The sequence below is a fragment of the Stegodyphus dumicola genome, chromosome 3 (genome assembly GCF_044657685.1).
Source record: "Stegodyphus dumicola isolate Sdum_Otavi_A_Nest chromosome 3, ASM4465768v1".
Lineage (NCBI taxonomy): Eukaryota > Metazoa > Arthropoda > Arachnida > Araneae > Eresidae > Stegodyphus > Stegodyphus dumicola.
In genome coordinates, this window is record NC_140770.1 from 265,373,516 (window position 1) to 265,393,958 (window position 20,443).

The 20,443-nt window shown below is 32.2% G+C and overlaps 1 protein-coding gene across 1 annotated transcript in view; it reads right to left on the bottom strand.

The window, feature by feature from the left end:
* Window positions 1-9,425: 9,425 nt before the first annotated feature.
* Window positions 9,426-20,443, bottom strand: part of LOC146998332 (uncharacterized) — a 33,736-nt gene continuing 22,718 nt past the window's right edge. The window contains exons 2-3 of the mRNA XM_085814088.1: window positions 17,559-18,020; window positions 9,426-13,281 (exon numbers count right to left, since the gene is read on the bottom strand). Coding sequence (XP_085670214.1) covers window positions 12,558-13,281; window positions 17,559-18,010 — 1,176 coding nt within the window. The 5' untranslated portion in view covers window positions 18,011-18,020 and the 3' untranslated portion in view covers window positions 9,426-12,557. The remainder of the gene's footprint in view (window positions 13,282-17,558; window positions 18,021-20,443) is intronic.

Here is a 20,443-nt window from a genome sequence, read left to right on the forward strand (position 1 = left end):
TAATCCAGAAGTCAAACAACAAAAATCAGCGTTATATTTACCAAATTTTCACAGGACTAGTTTCGATGGTTTTACCGAACCACCATCTTCAGCTGCAAAACCGCAAATGACATCCTAATAAGTTCTACAGAAGAAGGATTAATTCTTCAAACAATTAATGATTTAAAGAAACGTTACCAAATAACGCATCTTGGTGAAGCTAAATATTTCTTAGGCATGGAAATAAATCGCAAGCAAGATGGAAGTTATCTCTTATCACAGAAAAATAAAATAAATCAACTTGTCAAGCAGTTTTAACTCGAAAAAGCGAAACCCACTAGCACACCAATGGAAACGAACTATTATAACCTAAACAAGGAAGAAAATCTCCTAACTTCAAATGATAAATTTCGCCAAGCTATTGGAAGTCTTTTGTATATATCGTCTATCACAAGACCAGATATCACAGCTTCAACTCACATACTCAGCAGAAGGTGTAATAATCCACGTCAAAAGGATTGGAATGCTGTTAAAAGAATCATTAGATACTTAAACACGACAATGAATGTATCCTTACAAATTTCGTCGAGTGAAGAACCTAATATTACAGTTTATTCAGATGCTGACTGGGGACAAGATATTGAAGATAGAAAGTCTACATCAGGAAGTGTTATTTTATTAGGAAAAAACTGTATTTCGTGGTTTTCAAGAAAACAAACTTGTGTTTCGTTATCCTCAGCAGAAGCTGAATATGTTGCACTATCGCAAGCTACGCAAGAACTATTATGGCTATTAAAATTAACAGAAGATTTCAATCTACCCCAAACTCTACCGATAAAGGTATTTGAAGATAATCAGTCTACCATAAGACTTGTAGAATCTGAAAAATTCAGTTCGCGCACAAAACATATTGATACAAAAGTTCATCATATACGCGACTTGAATAACAAAGGAATAGTAAAACTTGCTTATCCTTCAACAGAGCAAATGGTTGCTGATATTATGACTAAACCAATTCCTAAAGCTAAATTTCAGTTTTGCAAGAATGAATTGCAATGAGACATTCCGCAACAGAAGAAGAGGAAGAATGACCTTGTTGTTTACATTAGCTATACGTAAGTCATGTGATCTCTGAGGTCATCTGCATTGTTTGTTTACATTAGCTATGCGTAAGTCACGTGATCTCCGATGTCATCGGAATGTATCTCATTGATATGAGTTTCATTAGCAAAACAGGGGCAATGTTAGCATAAATTTAGGTATTTTGCATAATGAAACTCGAAAGGCATACGAAACGAACGTGCGCCAAGATATATATTGGCGAGAGAAAGTAAAGTTCGTGTGCAATGCAGTATATTTGATTTTTCACCCTAGCTACTTGTACCTGGCCAAAGGTCTAATCAAGTTAGTACTTTCTTCTTTTTCAGGTGCGGTGTCAAAGTATATTCCTGTTTCTTTTTTTCTTATTGCTTAAAATAGGTAAGCCTGGTGATAATTAGTACTGATGATGATTCGGAAGCACTTCCGCAAAGAACCCGGGAAATGTAAACATCGCCAACTTTGGCGATAATAGTTCAAACCTGGTAACCCATCGGATTTATCCAAGGACTTCATCGCTTGTTCGAAGTTTGCAACCATTCCTCATGCGTTCATTTTGTTGAATTATCACTGTCGTTGTTCGCATTTGCAGATTTATATTATTCTTCTCTTACTTATTATTATTTTTTCTGACTTTTTTAACAATGAATAGATAGAAATATTTTTGTAGATATATGTTAGATATTTTCTAACAATAACCTTTCAGAGGATGGCAGGTGTGACATAAATGGATGATTAAATTGAAATAAAAATTATTATTGATTATCTAAGATGACAGAATAGTTCGGTGCATCACCATGGTCATCAAAATTTGCAAACCACTGCTGGTGTAAGGAATATATTGTTTTCTGTGTTAACTGGAATTTAAGACAATTTTTTTCGTATATCACGCTTAATCGGTTAATTTCAGTATATTACTATTAATTTATATTTTTTAAATGAATTTTTATTTCCGTTACAAATCCTTATACAGTCAAAAGTCGTTAATTCGGACACCCATAATCCGGAATGATCTATAATCCGGACCTCAAAGCTACAAACTTTCTGCGCATGCGTCAAGCGCGTAAGACCTTTACCGCTGCGAATTTGCGTGTGCGCGTGCGCAAAATACGTTTACGAATGCGCGTTTAATGTATAACGGACGGGATAAGCTAAGCTAAAATTATCTAATTATCTATTTCAGTTAATGTTGCAAATTGCGTTGTTCCTTAATCTTCGAATTGGATCCGGATTATTATTTTTTGCAGACTGTTAGAGCAATTTTATAAAAGTAAGCTTGAACTTTCGATTATGTCAAATAGAATTTCCGATATATATTTACTAATATGTAAAGGATATACGAAGCGAAAGTATCTTTCGGAGTCCATTAAACAAAAAGTAGAATTGCTGCAAAAAATGGATAATGGCATATCCTTTGTTTATGTAAACTTTAACGTTTGTTTATCTAAACATTGTTTATCTTTAACACCGGGCGGCGTACAATGAATTGGAAGTTGATCCAGCACTATCCTTATCTTAAGAGCAGATGTTTTTATTTTATTTCGCTTATAATTGCTTACTCAATGTAGTATTTCATCTCGATGTGTCTTCGATATGATTTAAATCAAATGCCTCGTCATTATAATTCGCTTCGGATAGCGAAGAAAGTGATAGAGGTTATTGAAAACGAAAATTTTCGATTGACAAATTAGTCGGTATTCTTGACACAGCAATTATAGGACTTGAACAGCGGAACTTTGTAACTGAACACGAAATTATGTCTGTTTATAGAATTAAAGAGAATGTATTATCACATAAAAAACGAAGCAACTTAAACAACTTACATTGAAAGAAATGTTTAATAAAGTAAACAAATAAATATTAAGCTTTTTTTTTTGTAAATTTTGATACCCTTTAGATCATAATTGTTCTTTATTTCGTAAATTACGGTTTCATATTTTTAATTTTATAATTTCTGCATGCCATTTTACCAGATTTAAACTGATGATCTATAATCCGGAATCGCCGAAGTCCCGACGAGTCCGGATTAACGACTTTTGACTGTATATTGTCTTATGCTTAATATATTCTTTTCTGTGCTAACTTGAATTTAATACAAATTTATTTTCGTATATCACGTTTAATAGTCTAGTTTTACACCTACATGCTTATTATCTGTGAAGTTTTCCTACCATATGCTTAATATATTGTTTTGTCTGCTAATTTGAATTTACATGCACTAAAAATCACGTTTACGGCTCGGCTCATAGTCGATGAACGGCGAGCTTGGCGAGTAAAAATGCAACGGCGCCAACGGGTTCTTTCCCGAAGCGCCAACGGGTTCTCTGCGGATGAAAACCCGATGATGGAATGTAAGTTATTCTTTTGAATACTTCAATTTTAATGTCTGTGAAGATTATTACTTTATTGTTATGCTTAAGTTAAGTAGAATTATCCTATTTTATTAAATAAAGATTTCGTAGTTAAAATTTTTGACTTATGATTCTTTAATTCTGTGCTTGAGGAAACGTACTCATTACGCCTTCAGTGCTAATGCACAACAAACAGATATTCGGCAACAGTAAGTCTTTTATCAGCTTCTCCAACTTTACTTTGTTTTCAACCGGGTCAATTCTGCCTTCATATTTGTTTCCTGCTATGGCAGTAATTTCTCCTTTCATTTCCTCTTGACCTGCTTCAATCTTTTTTTAAACTGAATTGATGGCCTAGTCCATCTCTTCTTTAAGGGACGTGACTGCCCATTACATCTTTTCTTGGTTCGTTTTCTCTTCTTTAATGCACAGACTGCCATCAGCTGTCTCAGTTCCTCCTCCATCGTTCTGGTCACTGTCATTCCACCTCACTTCCGACACCAAAAATTGCTATGTGTGTTACGGTTTTTTAATGCCTTAAATGCACACAAAACCGATGATAGCTTGATGAAATTTATTTTCCTAAAAGAAACACTTTAAAGTTCTAGACCTTTCCAAAAAAAGTACAGCTGTTCTCAATATCACAGTGCACAATCAGTGGTTACACTTCAAACAAGAACAAACACAAAGGAATGCAAAAGGCATCTAAAAGGGGATGTTCTCAAGGAGACCTCTCAATACTCCGAAGTCAGCTCTAAACTAAAAGCTGTGAACTTACTAGAGACACATAAGTTCTCTCCCAAAGCAGGAAATCTCCCATGCATCAATTAAAACAGTCTGATATAATCAGCATGACTTCCCGTAGCAAAGAGCTTTAATTAAACTATCACTTCCAGTGATCGTTTATAAATAAGATCCTAATTGTTTATAACTTTATAGCCCAATGTCAATTCTAAACACTATTTTTTTTTAATTCTGTTCTCCCATACAACTGACAATAACTCCATGTGCTTATGTGCATATCCGTTCTCATGCTCTGATACGAAAATATCGATCATAGTAGTATATCCTCTGGTCATATACTGTTTTAGATTCACAGATCAATGACTTAACAATCACAAAACTTTTAAAAGCAATACATCTTTAGAATTCCCAAAAGAGTGTTTAGTAATACATTTCTTTTTTCAGTCTTTTCTCAATTTATGATATCAGTGTTTAGTTTTTATTAATAAAATGACTAACATTTTTATTTTAGCTTTAATTATTGAAAATCACTTTCTTCGCACGTACGACAATAAATATTCAATAACAAACTCACAAATCTTTAAAGTTAGGATATCTTTAGAATTCTCAATCTCATTTTGTTGGCATATTTTTTTATATTAGGTTTTACAGCAATAACGTGCGGCGACATCATCCTTTTGTTTGCAAGTAATTAAAGATTGAGGCTAATGCATTTAATTGCTTCATAACGACTTTATTCTCCTTGCATTTAATAATTCCAAGAATATGTTAAATACTTATAAATGTAATATGTTGTTCTCAATCACGTTCTTATTTTAAATACCAAATTTGAGAAGTTTAGGATTATCTTTTAATATATACAGTGCAATAAAGTCTGCATACATCAAGAAAAGTAATATCAAATCCAAATTTTAAGGTGCGAAAAGGGTAGTTTCTTAAAGTTTTATTTTTTAAATATTTAGTTTCAATAAGGGACTTTAAAATTATTTAACTGTAATATTTTCATATCTAATAATTTATGCCCACTTTTAAAAGATAAGTGGCCAGAAATCAAAGCCAATAAAGTTTGCGTACAACGCGAAGGAGGCGGGGGATTTCTTATCTAACTTTTAAACTTCAAGCTTGAGAATGCAAAGAAGGTTACACTTTCAAAGTCATTGTCTTCCAAAGCAAATTTCACGTTGATTGGAAGTTGCTATTTCTATTTTCTTTGACGAAAATGACAACCAATAAAGAAATTCCTTTAGTTATGAGACAACTAATTATCAAATTGAGAGATGAAGGTAAAAGTCTTCGTTATATTGGTAAAACCATTTTCTAGTGTGGAAAGGGTTATTGATAACTATCTTGACACTGGTAATCTTGCTCTAAAACCAAGATGTGGGAGACCGAAGAAAGAAAAATTCTTTCACGAATTAAACAAAATCCTAAACTTTCTGCTGCAAGCATTGCAAAAGACATTTTTTTAACTAGCAACAAGGAAATTTCTCCTGAAACTGTACGAAAAGTGCTGCGAAAGGCCGATTATCATGGACGCAAACCTAGGTCTAAGCAATACATTTCCGAGACAAATAGAAAGAAAAGAATTGCTTTTGCCAAAACACATTTAAACTCTTCGCAGGACTTCTGGAACAATGTAATTTGGTCAGATGAAAGTAAATTTACAATATTTAAAGTTAATGGCCACCCTATTGTATGGAGAAAACCAGGAACAGAACTGAATCTGAGAAATTTAAATCCAATTGTCAAACATGGAGCTGGCGGTGTGATGGTATGGGGGTGTATGTCGTTGAAAGGAGTTGGAAATTTTCACATTATTAATAAAGTCATGGATACTTATGTTTATCTGGATATTCTGAAGAAAAATCTACGAGACAGTGCCCGAAATTTAAACCTTTCTAATACCTTTATTTTCCAACAAGACAACGACCCGAAACATACAGCTAAAATTGTCAAGGAATATCTCCTCTATCACACTACAAGACAGTTCAGTACTCCTCCAATCCAATCGAACATTTGTGGGCAAAATTGGAGAAATGAATTCGAAAACACAATATCGCCTTGCGAAATGAGCTAATTAGTAAATTGCAGGAAGAATGGGCGAAATTTACATCGGATGACACTGAAAAGCTAGTTCAGTCAATGCCCAGACGTCTGCAAGCTGTTTTGAAGAATAAAGGATATCCTACAAAGTATTAAAGTAATGTAAAAAACTTATATTTTGCTTTTTTTGAAAGTGTACACAGACTTATTGGAGGGAATTTCTGAGTTTTTTTTGACAAAATATATTTTTGAAAAAATGTAAAAGGTATTACACAGATATTATTTACTTAATTAAAGATAATTAATTTACTTAATTAAGATTTACAGATATTAAAGCTTACAATTTTAGCTAATAGAGAAAAAAAATGCAATGATTAAAATACATTTTTCTATGCTTTAAGTGTTTTTTTTAATTTAAAATTTAGTCTGTATGCAGACTTTTGTGGCTAACTGTATTATAAAAATATGTTCAGAGCTTCAAGTATAGTATCATTTCTGGTTTATCAATCTTAGTCCAAATCTGTTATGTTGTTCTCTCTGATATAAATTTCAGTACTAAGAGGAAAAGTTCTGGATTATATTTTAATGTAATTTTTCAATGAAAACTGTTACAGACTTCAGTTAAAGTACTACTTCTGGTTGTCCATATTTACCTAAAGCCTAAACAACTCTTTATATGAATGTAGAAAGCTTAAATACAGGAAACAGAAGATTTTGGAATTTCGCATGAGTCATTATGGACCGCCCCCCCCCCAAAAAAAAAATCACACATAGACAGAGATCATTCTAACAACAGTAAAAGCATATTATAAGGACCCTAATTTGTGCTTATTCACTGAAAATTCACTATCAAATTTTTGGTCTGAAAACATTGCTTCCTTATCTATGTATTTATGTTGGCAAACAGTAATAATTCATTGTTTAATACCATAAAAATAAATGCACCTTAATATTAAAGTTTCATCTGAAATAGAAATCAGCTGTTTGTTTCGAAAACACCTCCCACATACATTTCAAATTCTTTTTATTCATTTAATATTCCATTTCTTATAGTATATAGTACATAATTTAGTTAGTCTTTCCTATCACTCACATTTATTTGGGAAAATGTTTCAACGTTTTTTTTAAATTTCAGAATAACTGCATTAGATCTCCAAAATTTCATAGAGCTTTTTTTTAATTATCAGATGGTTAATAATAAATCTGATGATTTTTAGCAGGATATTCATGGTCTATGTTTATAGTATATCCATTTAAAATGTTAATGATTTTATTTTGAAATATTTACACTGAAATAATGGTATGCCATAAAAGCAAAAAAAGAAGTAAAAAAACATTACATATTAAAAAATTGTAGTTTTAATAACTTACATATAATGAATAACAATTACTATAATAATGATAATAGCTTTGAAAATTCCTAAATGTGAATGCTTTTGTAAAGGAATATATTTATTACGTTATCTAGTTTCCTGTTGACTTAAAATATAACCTTACATACTGCATCTAACAGAATTAACATTTAATCTAAAATAATACGGCAGTTTCATTTTTTATTCATTAAAATTATTGAGTTTACTTTTAGTTTTTCATTGAAAACTCCAATAAAATTTAAAGAATATTCTTCAAGTGAACTATAAAATTTTGAAAATGGAAGAATTGTTGTTGATGTATATGTGCAACATGTAAGAGACATTGACTTAAATGTTAGCAAAATGTAAGAATTATGCACAGTTTGCATTTAAATTAGAAAAAATGAAGCAACAGACTGGCAGAAATAAACTATTAAATTATGCATAATTTTAAAATAATTTATAAAAATTTTAAAAAGTACATACACTTAAAACTACAACAATATTTTGTAAAATGCTGTTCTAGTTAACTTTTTACAGTTTGCACTAATGATACACCTTCATACATTTCGTCAACAAATAAGTATTAAGTGAAATTAGTCAAAATGAGACCATTAAAATAAGTTAGATATCTGAATTAATTTTATACAAGGCTCTAAAGAAGTCTTATTATGAATACACATGAATTACAAATGAAGGTACTCTAAGATAACAGTGTTTGGAAAGCATTTACTTTAACTGATGGGTCATGGTTTAAATGCAGCTAAAAACAAATAATAAAGAACTATGCTTAATATAAAGAACTACATGTGCACGTGCACACACACAAAAAAAGACCATAAAATATTTCATCTTCACATATGAAAGGGAAAAGTTTATGGACTTCTCCAATGTGAATGTAAAACTATTAAGCAAGAAACATGCTTAGCTAAAAGTACAAAGAAAATGTACATTCCAATGATGGGTCAAACGTAAGTCCTTCTCAACACACATCTTCCTTTCTTGAACAAATATAAATTCCCCCCCCCCTCAATTATGGAAAAAAAATTTATTTATACTCAAAGAGATACACTTGCTGGTATATAGATTAAAAAAAAAAAAAAAAAGAGAGAGAGAGCCACTTTTTTGTTTAATTTTTCTTCCAATATTCTCAACAAGTAATGATGTAGCATGTGATCTACTACTTTTAGTCAGATATATCTTAAATGGCATCACGATACTATGAGTGCTAAATGGTCTTTTTACAAGGGGCTGGGCCAGTCAGAATATGCTCATCAAACTGTAAATCACCAAAAGAACTTTCACAATCGTGCAGACAGTTTTAATATTCAAACAACTGAATCATGATGGGGAATTCAGAAGCTAAAGGCTGTAGACCACATGCAGAATACCACACTGCAAATTCTTTTATGTCATCATGCAGAAGCATTGTGGAGATCTGTTAAATAGAAGCGATATATTCCCCGATATTCATGATGTAAACAACTGAAAGAGTCATAAAAATGGCCCTTTTAAAGAACATTCCTACTTTTGTAGTGCATTTTTAACTGGCTGCATTTGTTTTCAAATTTAAAAATGGCATTTTAGTGGCAAGAACTAAGAAATAAATTACTAATTAAAAGCAGATCACATACTGACTTTTTTAGTTGAAATATATAACAAAAATATATTAATGATCAAAAGAAATAAAAAACAATTATTTGATAAGATGCAATGTTTAACCTTCTGAGCAGCATGACTGGCCTTATCCAGTAATGAGATTTTTTGTCACTTGATACATATTAGCTTATAACTTAAGATATTTTGCTTTCTTTAATAATGTAAATGTAATCTTAATGAATGTAAGTTTATGAAAATAGAGGCTAAAATAAGAAATTACATCAATTTAGCTAATAAATGCTGCATAAATACAGGTTTTTATGACAAATCCAAAAACCCATGCCGTTCAGAGAGTTAAACTACAGATCCTAAGATACAAATTTGGTGACTGCCAGAAATATTATCAGGTTTTAACAAAAGTTTCCTGCCACCACAAATATTGTCTGCGCAAACAGTTCATGTTGGCATGTTTAATCATATTTTTTCAAAGGATTTTTGGCATTTGAAAGAAAGAGACTTGCTTTAGAACACTGTCGTGAAATTTGTAAAAAAGTATCTTTATCATTAAGTACTAGGTGTCTGAAATGGAACTATCATGCTACCAAATTAGAGGCATCATTTACTTCCAGTTTTTTGTAAAAAGTCAGCTACAGAATGTCACCAAATCATGCATACAGCTTTAGGTACTAATATTAAATCATATGACACTGTGAGGGTTTGGTACTGAAAGCTCAAAATCAAGGACTACAACATTGAATAAGCAAAGTTGCTCTGCCGGCCTACTGATGTTGATGAGGCCTGCCGGCAAAAGCCTGTACAAGATCAGCATGCAACCACTCAAAGGCTTGCTAAGGAGTTAGACGTTTGTGCCATGTCTATTAATTGTGCTATGCATCACATAAATTTGACATACAGGTTCAGTCATTGGGTGCTGTATGAGCTGACTTAAACAGATAAGGACAGATGTGTTTGGGCCTGCACTAATCTGCTAGAATATCAATGCAAAGACAAAATTCTTGAATAGATCATCACTTGTGCTGAAAAGTGGAATTACTTCTACAACACAGGCCAAAAAGGGGGGCTGGTCTGCAGTCGGTAAGCTTGTCGGCAGTGTCACAAAGCACAATTTGACCATCAAAAAGATTATGCTTTGTATATGGTCGGACTGACATGGTGTTACCGACAAAGAGTATCTGGAAAAAGGTAAAACTTGGAGAGTAAGGTGTACAGTGAGATGCTAATCCCTGTTGACTCTGCTATCAAGGAAAAACATCGAACTGAATTTCGGCGCAAAAAGGTAATGTTCTATCAAGATAATACAAGATGGCATGTATCTGCAATCTTCAGCTGGATTGTGCAGGGACTTCAATGGGATCTTTTGCTACATCCACCATATAGCCCCTACATCGCTCCTTTGGACCTCTACATTTTTTCACACCCACAGCCACATCTTACTCGTGCTACCTTCCATTCAGCACAGGACGTCCGAAATCAGGTTGATCTGTTTTGGGAATTACAGCCATCAATTTTCTGGGCTGAAGGCTTTGAAAAACTACCAAAAAGTTGGCAGAAAATCATAGATTTAGGTGGTGATTACTTCTCGCACAGAAGGTACTGCTTTCATGTTTTTTTCTGACTTTATTAAAATTTCAAAATTTACAAAATTAATTTAATTAACAATTACATTTCTGCATTCAATAATGTTTTCAGTAAATCCTTTAACTGATAATGGCTATCAAATTTTTCTCGTGATCACTCACAAAATCCAATGCATCAAGTCTGGAAGAACACAACATTTGTCTATTACATGATTTGTCAGACTCATCGATGAGCCATTACAGTGAGTCGATCAACTAGACTTTCAGGTGAGCCAAAAAGTTCTAAGAATCATCTCAAACACAAACAGACAGTGAAACTTGCAGCACACTGGGCTCTGACGCAGAAAATTTTTGACAATACTCAAGCTTGTGGATGCACACTGCTAACAAGCATAAATTTGCACACCAATACAAAATCAGATCATAATTTTCGTTGATAAGCCACCATTTTTACTTCACAGAATGTATAGATGACTAATGTTTTGGTATTAAACCTCTAAGAGCACTTATACATGTTGTGGGCAAGATAGTGGCATAATAGGCATGTTTTCATGGCATACCTGTGATCTGCTTATACTTCTAAAGGTTACTTTTCAATCATTGCAGAGCAAGCCTATCTACGATGTTTATGTTGCTGGAGAGAAATTGCATAATCAACTTCCATGTCATAGTGCCAGAACTGTCCTAAGTGACACAAGAAGTAGGACAAGGCTTCTATAATTCAGAATTACATCAGATTTTTTAAAAAATACCATTGAACATTTGTTGGATTTCCTCAACAAACACATCAGCTGCATGACAGAACCTCTAAAGAAGGGGTAGAAAACCTTTTTATACCTACCACCCACTTTGTATCTAGTAAAATTTCCTTTACTGCTCCCTGATTTTGCAGTAATTTAGTTTAGCACAAATGCAAATTTTTCGAGTGGAAGCTTAATAAAAATACATATAGCTAAATTTACTCATTTATTTATACTTTGCTTATATTTATAAGAGACAGAAAATTTATGTCCCGCTTAGCCAGGACATCGCTCCAAGTGAAACTGTTTCGGCTAGGAAAACTTCAGTGGTAGGAAAAGGGGAAGTTCATTTCTCAGAAATAATTCTCCCAGCCTTATGCTTTGTTAAGATGTGATAATTTCATTATGTGTGCTGTAAGAGAAGTGGCAAAGCCTGATAAATGTATGGAAGCAGGAGAGAGCTGTGCACAGAACAGACTTTTATCATCAGATGAACAAAAGCCTCTACCCACCATTAAAGCTTAAATCGCCAACTAGTGGTTGGTAGGGACCATACTGATTATCCCTGCTTTACAGCAAATGGTCACATATACTCACTGCACTGTTCCCTTACTGTAACTGCCCTTCCTGTTCCATACTTTGGATAAAAGAACGGCAGAATTACGTGAAGGGAATGCCTTATATATTAATTGAAAATATATGATGTGCAAGTGAAAATAACTATTTAGTTCCATTTCCATGACTCAGAATATGAAACATGAGAAACACAACAATTACAGTTGATACTTAAAATTTCTATTATATAAATAGTTTTAATTTATATTTTAATAGTTTATCCCAAATTTTAAATACATGATAAATCAAGTAAATATGGACTAATAAAATACATTAAAAAACTGGCCACATGTTTGTGTACTTCAATAATAATCAATTCAATTCGTACAAATTTAATAGTTGATGAAAATGTTTAACTTGCATTACACATAAAAAAATTGCATTCAAACAGAACTCTAAGTAATCACCAATAAAGTACAAAACACAGCAGTTAAACAGTCAATCATTTAATTCTAATACATCATCATCTTCTTTATCTTCTTTAGATTCTTCATGAAGTATGACATATTCTCGAGAACTGTAGCCAAATTTTATAACGTCTTTTTCCAGTAACTCTACATAACAACGTGGGGTGACTTTTTTACTGTTCACAAATGTACCATTGGATGACTCTAAATCTATAATATACGGCCTGACACGTTTGCCTGTGGTCCCATCTTCTCTTTTATATGAAACTAACCTAAACTGAAGAACAGCATGTTGTTTGGAACACGATGGATGATCGATAGGAATATCTGCTATTGATCGAGTTCTTCCAAACAGATACGCACTTTGCCTGTGTATAGGTATGAATGGCAGATCAGAATCTCCCTTAAAAGGATATAGTCGCCACCTTCTACGAGGTTTACGAGCCTCAGCTGGCTCATTATACTTAATAACAACACCATTAAAAGTGTTAGTATCTTCTGCCAATTTACCAGATACAGAAAAATTAGGTTTTTCTTTTTCTTTACTATCTTTGTTTGATTCTGTCTGAGGTTTACCCCAAGGCTTTTCATCTGCGGAAGATCTGGAAGAGTGACGTTTGCGTTTGTCTTTTCGTTCGTTGACTGATCGGTCTTGTCTGCTGTTACTTCTAACAGGGTTTACATCTTCATCACTTAGAGGCTCTTCTTTGATATGAATAGTTTCAGTATCATTTCGTTTATTATCTGCAATTTCTCTGAAACAGAAAATTATATTAGTAAGCACACAGTGTTTTACCCTTTTAACTCTTCAAGTAAAACAAAATTTTTACATACTTAAAAAAACAAAATCTTTACTATTACATATTTAACCTTCTGAGAAGTGTAACTGCATTTATTTGGTCTGAGATTGGTTATCAAATAACACAAAATAAGAATCCATATTTAACATGAACGACCAGAAGAAATCACACTATGAATGCCATTTTCTTGCAGCAGCACCTTCAGAGGCTTACAGGTATCAGAGTTTTGATTCAGACTATTCAAACCCGACTCAACCAAGTGGATTTGTATGTTCATAGACCTATGTTTGTGTTTCGTTGACAAGGGATAACTGTGCTACCCTCAGAATGTGGGCACAGGAGGATTTCAGATAGGGACGAGAAGAGTGGAGCAACAAGCTTTTCGCGGACAAGTCCTGTATTAGTATACAACTTGACAATAGACAGATTCTCACTATAAACAATTTCCTTTTTGACAAAGGAATCCTTCGAATGGACTGGCCTGCATGTTCCCTAGATAGGAACCCAATAGAACATGTTTGGGACATTCTAGGGAGAAGGGTTGCTAGTCGCTTATCGCCTCTGAAACAATTTAGTTGTCTACTCTCTTCCACAGGAGTGGGGGAGAATACCTCAATGATTCCATGCTTTGTAGGTTTGCGGCATTGCTTGTGGTTTGAGAACTATGCTCCTTATTGAACCTCACTTATGTCATATAACCACATTTTTAGTTTGTTTGTATAATATGCATAAATTAAGCATTTTTGTTTACTGACAAATATCGTGAATAAAATTTAATTATTTTTAAATAATTATAAAATTTAATTTTCTTTTCTCATATCTTATAGTACCTATACATTATATATAAATCACCAAAATATTTCCTCATTTGCAGTTTATATCCAAAATCATAATATCTCCTGTTTGCTTCGAGCAATGTAAAGAGATTCAAGCTATAACTGATTCCAGTGCTGAAAATTCCGTTTTGAATCCGAAACATATACCAAATTTCTCTACTGAGAATAATTGTATTATTGATCTAATTGCAACCCTTGGGGATATCTCAGCCAAAGTGACAAGAATTTCTGTTTCTTTCAGAAATGCTGATATCCTTAATTTTTAAAAAACCTGTCATAATACATTAATAGAAAAACTCCACGTTCCTGGTGTAATTATGTCAAATGTTTATGATTTGGGATGGGTCACATCTATTTCATACATATCATGATTGTGACCTAGCATCTCCATACATAAAGGAAAGGAGGAGTCAACAGTCAAAACAAGTCAAAGGTAAAAGCAGTACTGATTTATTACATCACCAGAAGAGAAACCTTTAATCAAAAAATGTGTTCAGGATCAAAGCAGAAATGAGGATGAATTAATAGGTAAATACTCAGAAGGCAGTATTTTTAAACAGCAGCAGAAAATTGTCACATTTTACACAATATTTTTATACAGTCAAAAGTCGTTAATCCGGACTCGTCGGGACTTCAGCCATTCCGGATTACAGATCATCAGTTTAAATCTGGTAAGATGGCATGCAGAAATTATAAAATTAAAAATATGAAACCATAATTTATGAAATAAAGAACAATTATGATCTAAAGGGTATCAAAATTTACCCAAAGAAAAAAAAAAAAAAAAAAAAAAAAGCTTAATATTTATTTGTTTACTTTATTAAACATTTCTTTCAATGTAAGTTGTTTAAGTTGCTTCGTTTTTTATATGATAATACATTCTCTTTAATTCTATAAACAGACATAATTTCTTGTTCAGTTACAAAGTTCTGCTGTTCAAGTCCTATAATTGTTGTGTTGAGAATACCGATTAATTTGTCAATCGAAATTTTTTCGTTTTCAATAACCTCTGTTACTTTCTTCGCTATTGGAAGCGAATTATAATGACGAGGAATTTGATTTAAATCATATCAAAGACGGAGTACATCGAGATGAAATACTACATTTAGTAAGGAATTATAAGCCAAATACAATAAAAACATCTGCCCTGAAGATAAGGATAGTGCTGACAGATCAACTTCCAATTCATTGCGCGCCATGCCGTTAAAGATAAACAAAGTTTAGATAAACAAAGGATATGCCTTTATCCATTTTTTGCAGCAATTCCACTTTTTGTTTAATGGACTTCGAAACATACTTTCGCTTTGTAGATCCTTTACATATTAGTAAATATATATCAGAAATTCTATTTGACATAATCGAAAGTTCAAGCTTACTTTTATAAAACTGCTCTAACAGTCGGCAAAAAATAATAAACCGAATCCAATTCGGAGATTAAGGAACAACGCAATCTGCAACATTAACTGAATTAGATAATTTTAGCTTAGCTTATACCGTCCGTTATACATTAAACGCACATTCGTAAACGAATTTTGCGCACGCGCACACATATATTCGCAGCCGTAAAGGCGTCAACACGATGCATGCGCAGAAAGTTTGTAGCTTTGAGTTCCAGATTATGGGTGTCCGAATTAACGACTTTTGACTGTATATGTGAAAAGAAAGAAGAATAGATATTTTTTAATCGATGATTTGATTTATTACACCGAAAAGATTTTTGGAGAACAGATTAATCAACTAATAGTGCCAAAGGTGTTAGAAGAGAGCAAATTTTAAAATTAGCACACAAATCTATTTTTGCAAATCACTTAAGGATGAAAAAACAAAAGAAGGGTTTTTTTATTCATTTTTGGATTCATCGATTATTCATTTCATGAATTTTTCAAGGTCAATACAGCATCATACAGACCTTTGTAAATTATTAGCAATAACCAAAAGCAACTTTCCCAAACACAGGCAATAAATTAAGATAAAAGTACTCTTAGGTGCCTTTTTCACTTCACCCTACAAGCAATCGCAACAATAAAGAAATACATTGCTCAATCTACATATTTCCAATATATACATAGATTTTTTATATATTTATACATATTCTTGTTAATTTCATTTTAATAATTTGGCATGCTATACAGTGATATGTTAAAAACACAATTCTAACTGAATCCTGATAATTGTTTGAATATTATTCCAGGAATTAAAATCAGATAATTACAGAGGGTATTTACATATTTTTAAAATGATTTTGATAAAAAAATTTTAAAAAAGAGCAAAAAGTTTTGGATAAAAATTTTTGGTAACAGCATATTACCTGAAACAAGGAACATCCTCTATTTTTAAATTTATTCTTCTTTCAAAATGTTGCAAGTAAACAAGCTGTGGAATAAAAGATATGTTTCTGCACTTTCCAAAGAGAAATATTCTTATTCCGTAATTCAAAAACATTACAAAATCCACGATATTAAAATTTCTAAATGCAAAATAACTACATTAATTGGAGAACGGAAAACCACCAGTCATTTCTTGAACACGAAGCATACGGCTCAATGCAGAACAATTTGTAGAACCCTGTATCAAAACATTTTAGGAGAACTAAATGGAAATATATTATGACCCTTGATGAAGCAAAGATATATTGAAATGAGTGCAACAAAAAAAGGTTCATTCAATTTTTGAAAATACAGAGAACAAAATCTATAAACTTGGCTCCATTAAAGCAAAAATAGTTTCAGTAGAAGGTTTATGATTGTAGCAAGATTCTTTTGCAGTGGGAAATTAAAAGTAAGAAAACTGGAAAAAATATTTAAATCAACTCAATGTACTAGCAAAAGAAAGTTTTACATCCAATATTCACAAGTACTCCATTTCCTTATCCCAATGACTTTCAAAGAGTGAAACTTGATCATGACAAAGAAACTACTCAAGCTTCAATAAAAAGTACCACAGCATTGCTTGAAAAAATTAAGACTGATAAAGGTATTGCACATATACCTTAAAAAAATGTAGCACAATATTTAAAATTTATAAATTTTATTTTCTTATAAATTTGTGCTTATAAATTTTTATAAAAATATTCTTACCAAGTCCCCTGACCTATGGTCTATAGTGCCTTTGGTCTCTTAAAAAGACTTTTCTAAGCACAAACCTACCATGATTGATGGACTCTGGAAAGTAGTGGAAAAGTAATGGAAATGAATATTCTTGGAAATTTTATGAAAAGCCCATCTGTCATAAAAATTACTACTTAAAAAAAAAAAAAAAAAAAAAAAAAAAAAAAACTTTTTACATTAATAAATGGCCTTGAAATCATTCTAAAAATTTGTAAACGCTGTCCGTAGATAATTAAAAAAATGAAAGCTACAATGCAAAAATCAAAAGCAACACATGAAGGAAAGTCACCTGCGAGATTTTTTATTTTCAGCCTGTCGTGCAGCGGCTTCTTCCAAATCTAAAGCATGTAATTCTGACTCTATTCGACGTTTTCGCCTAGATAACTCTTCATAGGATTCATTGATATGTGCTTGATGTAACCGATTCCTGTGCTGTTCACCATCTGAACCTGAAATGGATTTAACAGGCGACTTTCTATGATGACTTTTCCGAGCAAGATGGGGTGATGCTGATTTACGATCTGATTTACTTTTTTTGGAACGAGATGAATGTTTAGAATGGCTTTCTTTCAGCCTGTCAGTGCTTTTCTGGTGCTCTCGGGTACCTTTAGAATAATCTTCTTTTAATATATGTTTGTCTTGATATGACCCTGTTTGATCAGATGCTTCATAATCATCCCTCTTTCTGTGAATTTCTTTGTCATATTTTCTTGATTTATAATGGTTACTACTTTCCTTCATGGTACTAACCCTAGAAAATTAAAAATTGACAAACTTTATTTTACAATTAGTTTAGTGACAACTTCTTACCAGAGCAAAATAAAATACATACATAACAGTTAAAAAAATTATTAGTTTCATTATTTATTTATTATTCAGTGAAGACACATGAAACTATTTATTTATAACTTTTTCCACACACGCAACTAACACTGGCACAAGGAAAAATTTAATTTAAAATCTGGAAAATGATTTGTCAGATTGCACAAAGAATTAAAATATTAAAAACAGTATTTAAAAAACAATGTTGGTAACATTCCCCAAACATACATGTTTAAAATTTACATTAGAACATCCAGAGACATCTTATTATTCTCTCGTCTCCATCTCCTTTACTCTCACAGCGTATATTTTACTTTTCTCTGCTAAATACCTCAAAATCAGATTTAAAAAAAAAATAGTAATTTCTTAATAAAGCATATAGCAAGCCGAAGAGGAATTATTTTCCAATAAAACTATTTCACAAGATTAACAAAGCATTTACAGATTATTTACTTCAAGAATGGTGTACATGGAGGGCTTTTTAAGAAAACTGACTTATGTTACACATACTGAAAAACCAAGCTTCACGTATTCAGCATGTTCAGCTAACAAGAATGAAATGCCATCATTATGGGACTTTTGTCGATCAGCTACTAATGAGAGTAAATAGTAAGCATAAACAGAAAAATTTATTTTTACTTAAAAAATATATGTAATAACTTATTTTTAGAGACATCTCACCATACTATTGGTCCAGTCATAGAGGGCAAAGAAAAATAAATAAAGAAGGACCAGGAACAATACAACTATTCTTACAAATTACCATATTAGAATAACGCTTCTATTTTGATCTACTTAGTACTAAAAACATAATGTCAATTCTAAAATACCAAGTCACCTGGAATGTTCTATGCTTTTGAGATCATTATTTTTCGTTTTTTCGTCTAATTATTTTATTATTGCTGATAAGGAGTGATCTTGATTGAAATAGACTCACATTGCATAATTCTGACATGTACTGTTCCGTAATCTTTTCCCCAATGAATGCTAATAATGAAGAACCCCAAAGTTCATTTTCATTGCATTATGCTCTTTTATTTTAAAAAAGGAAAAAATGCTAGTTAGACTGCTTATAAATTTTGTGCTACATACAGACAAAATGCTGTTTCTGATGACACGGTTTGAAGGCGGTTTGAGGAGTTTAAGAATAGAAATTTAAGCTTCAAAGATGATGCTCATTCTGGATACCCATCCAATGCAAAAAATCACCTATTAAAAGGAGCTATCGGTGAAAATCTACATTATACAGTTCAGAAACTAACAGACAGTCTAAATATTACAAAAAGTACAGTACATGATTATTTGAAGAGATCTGGTATGTAAGCTGCTATGAAATATGGGTACCCTAAACTTTAATCCTTTGCGGCACGGTGTGCCCGGTCTGGGCACATCTAAAAATTTCCTTCTGTATGCACAGAAAAATTTAATGAAAAAGGATTTAAATGTTAATATATGTTACTCTGAACCTTCTTTATTTATAAATGGTAGCTCAACACAAACCAGTCCTTATATTTTAGCCATGTTTAGTTTTTTAAGACTCTCATTTTTCAAAGAAATCTTTCAGTTTTTTTTTAAGGGTATAAAAGGAATTGTTTGAAAAGAAATTTCTCTGTTATTTTTTTCACTTCTGGAATAAGGAGATTTGGCTGTATGCTAATCTCCTTATTCTATATAAGTTTTAAATTTTTATCTTGAAATCTTGCCTAAAATCGAACGCCGAACCCGAGGTGTACCCACTCTAGGACATCAGAGAGACTGTATTCTTTGTTTCTCCGCATGTGATCGGTCAGTTCATTGACAACAGAAAGGTGGGTCTACATCTGTGTTTCATCTCCTGTTTTTCTCTTTCTTCTTTTCTCCCTCTTTTTTTTTTTGGGGGGGGGAGATTTGGTTATTAATTAACAAATTGTTGGGGTGATTTTCTGAAGGTCAAGAGTAATTTTATCAGTTAGCTGTTTGGTTTTTCATTAGAGCAGTTCTCTTTTTCTCTTTCGCTTTGGTTGTTTAGTAGTTTTGAGTTGTAGATGTTTATTTAATTTTATTTTATAGTTTATAGTTTTTAATTGTAGATATAATATTAGTTCATTTTTTCAGATTTTTAATTATTTTCCAAACAGATCGGAGAGGGCTGACCATTTCTGAAGCACTGAAAGTGCTACATGAATTGCTTCAGTTAGTGAATCTGATAAGGACCCGGTACATGTGCAAAATATACAATATTGGGTTGTGATTTTTCAAAGGTGGTGTCACTTTCTTCGAAAAGTACTACCATGAAAAAAATAGACTAAAGTGTAAATACGACATGTAAATAATGTAGATATCATATACCCAAGTTACGTTTTTTTCCATTCA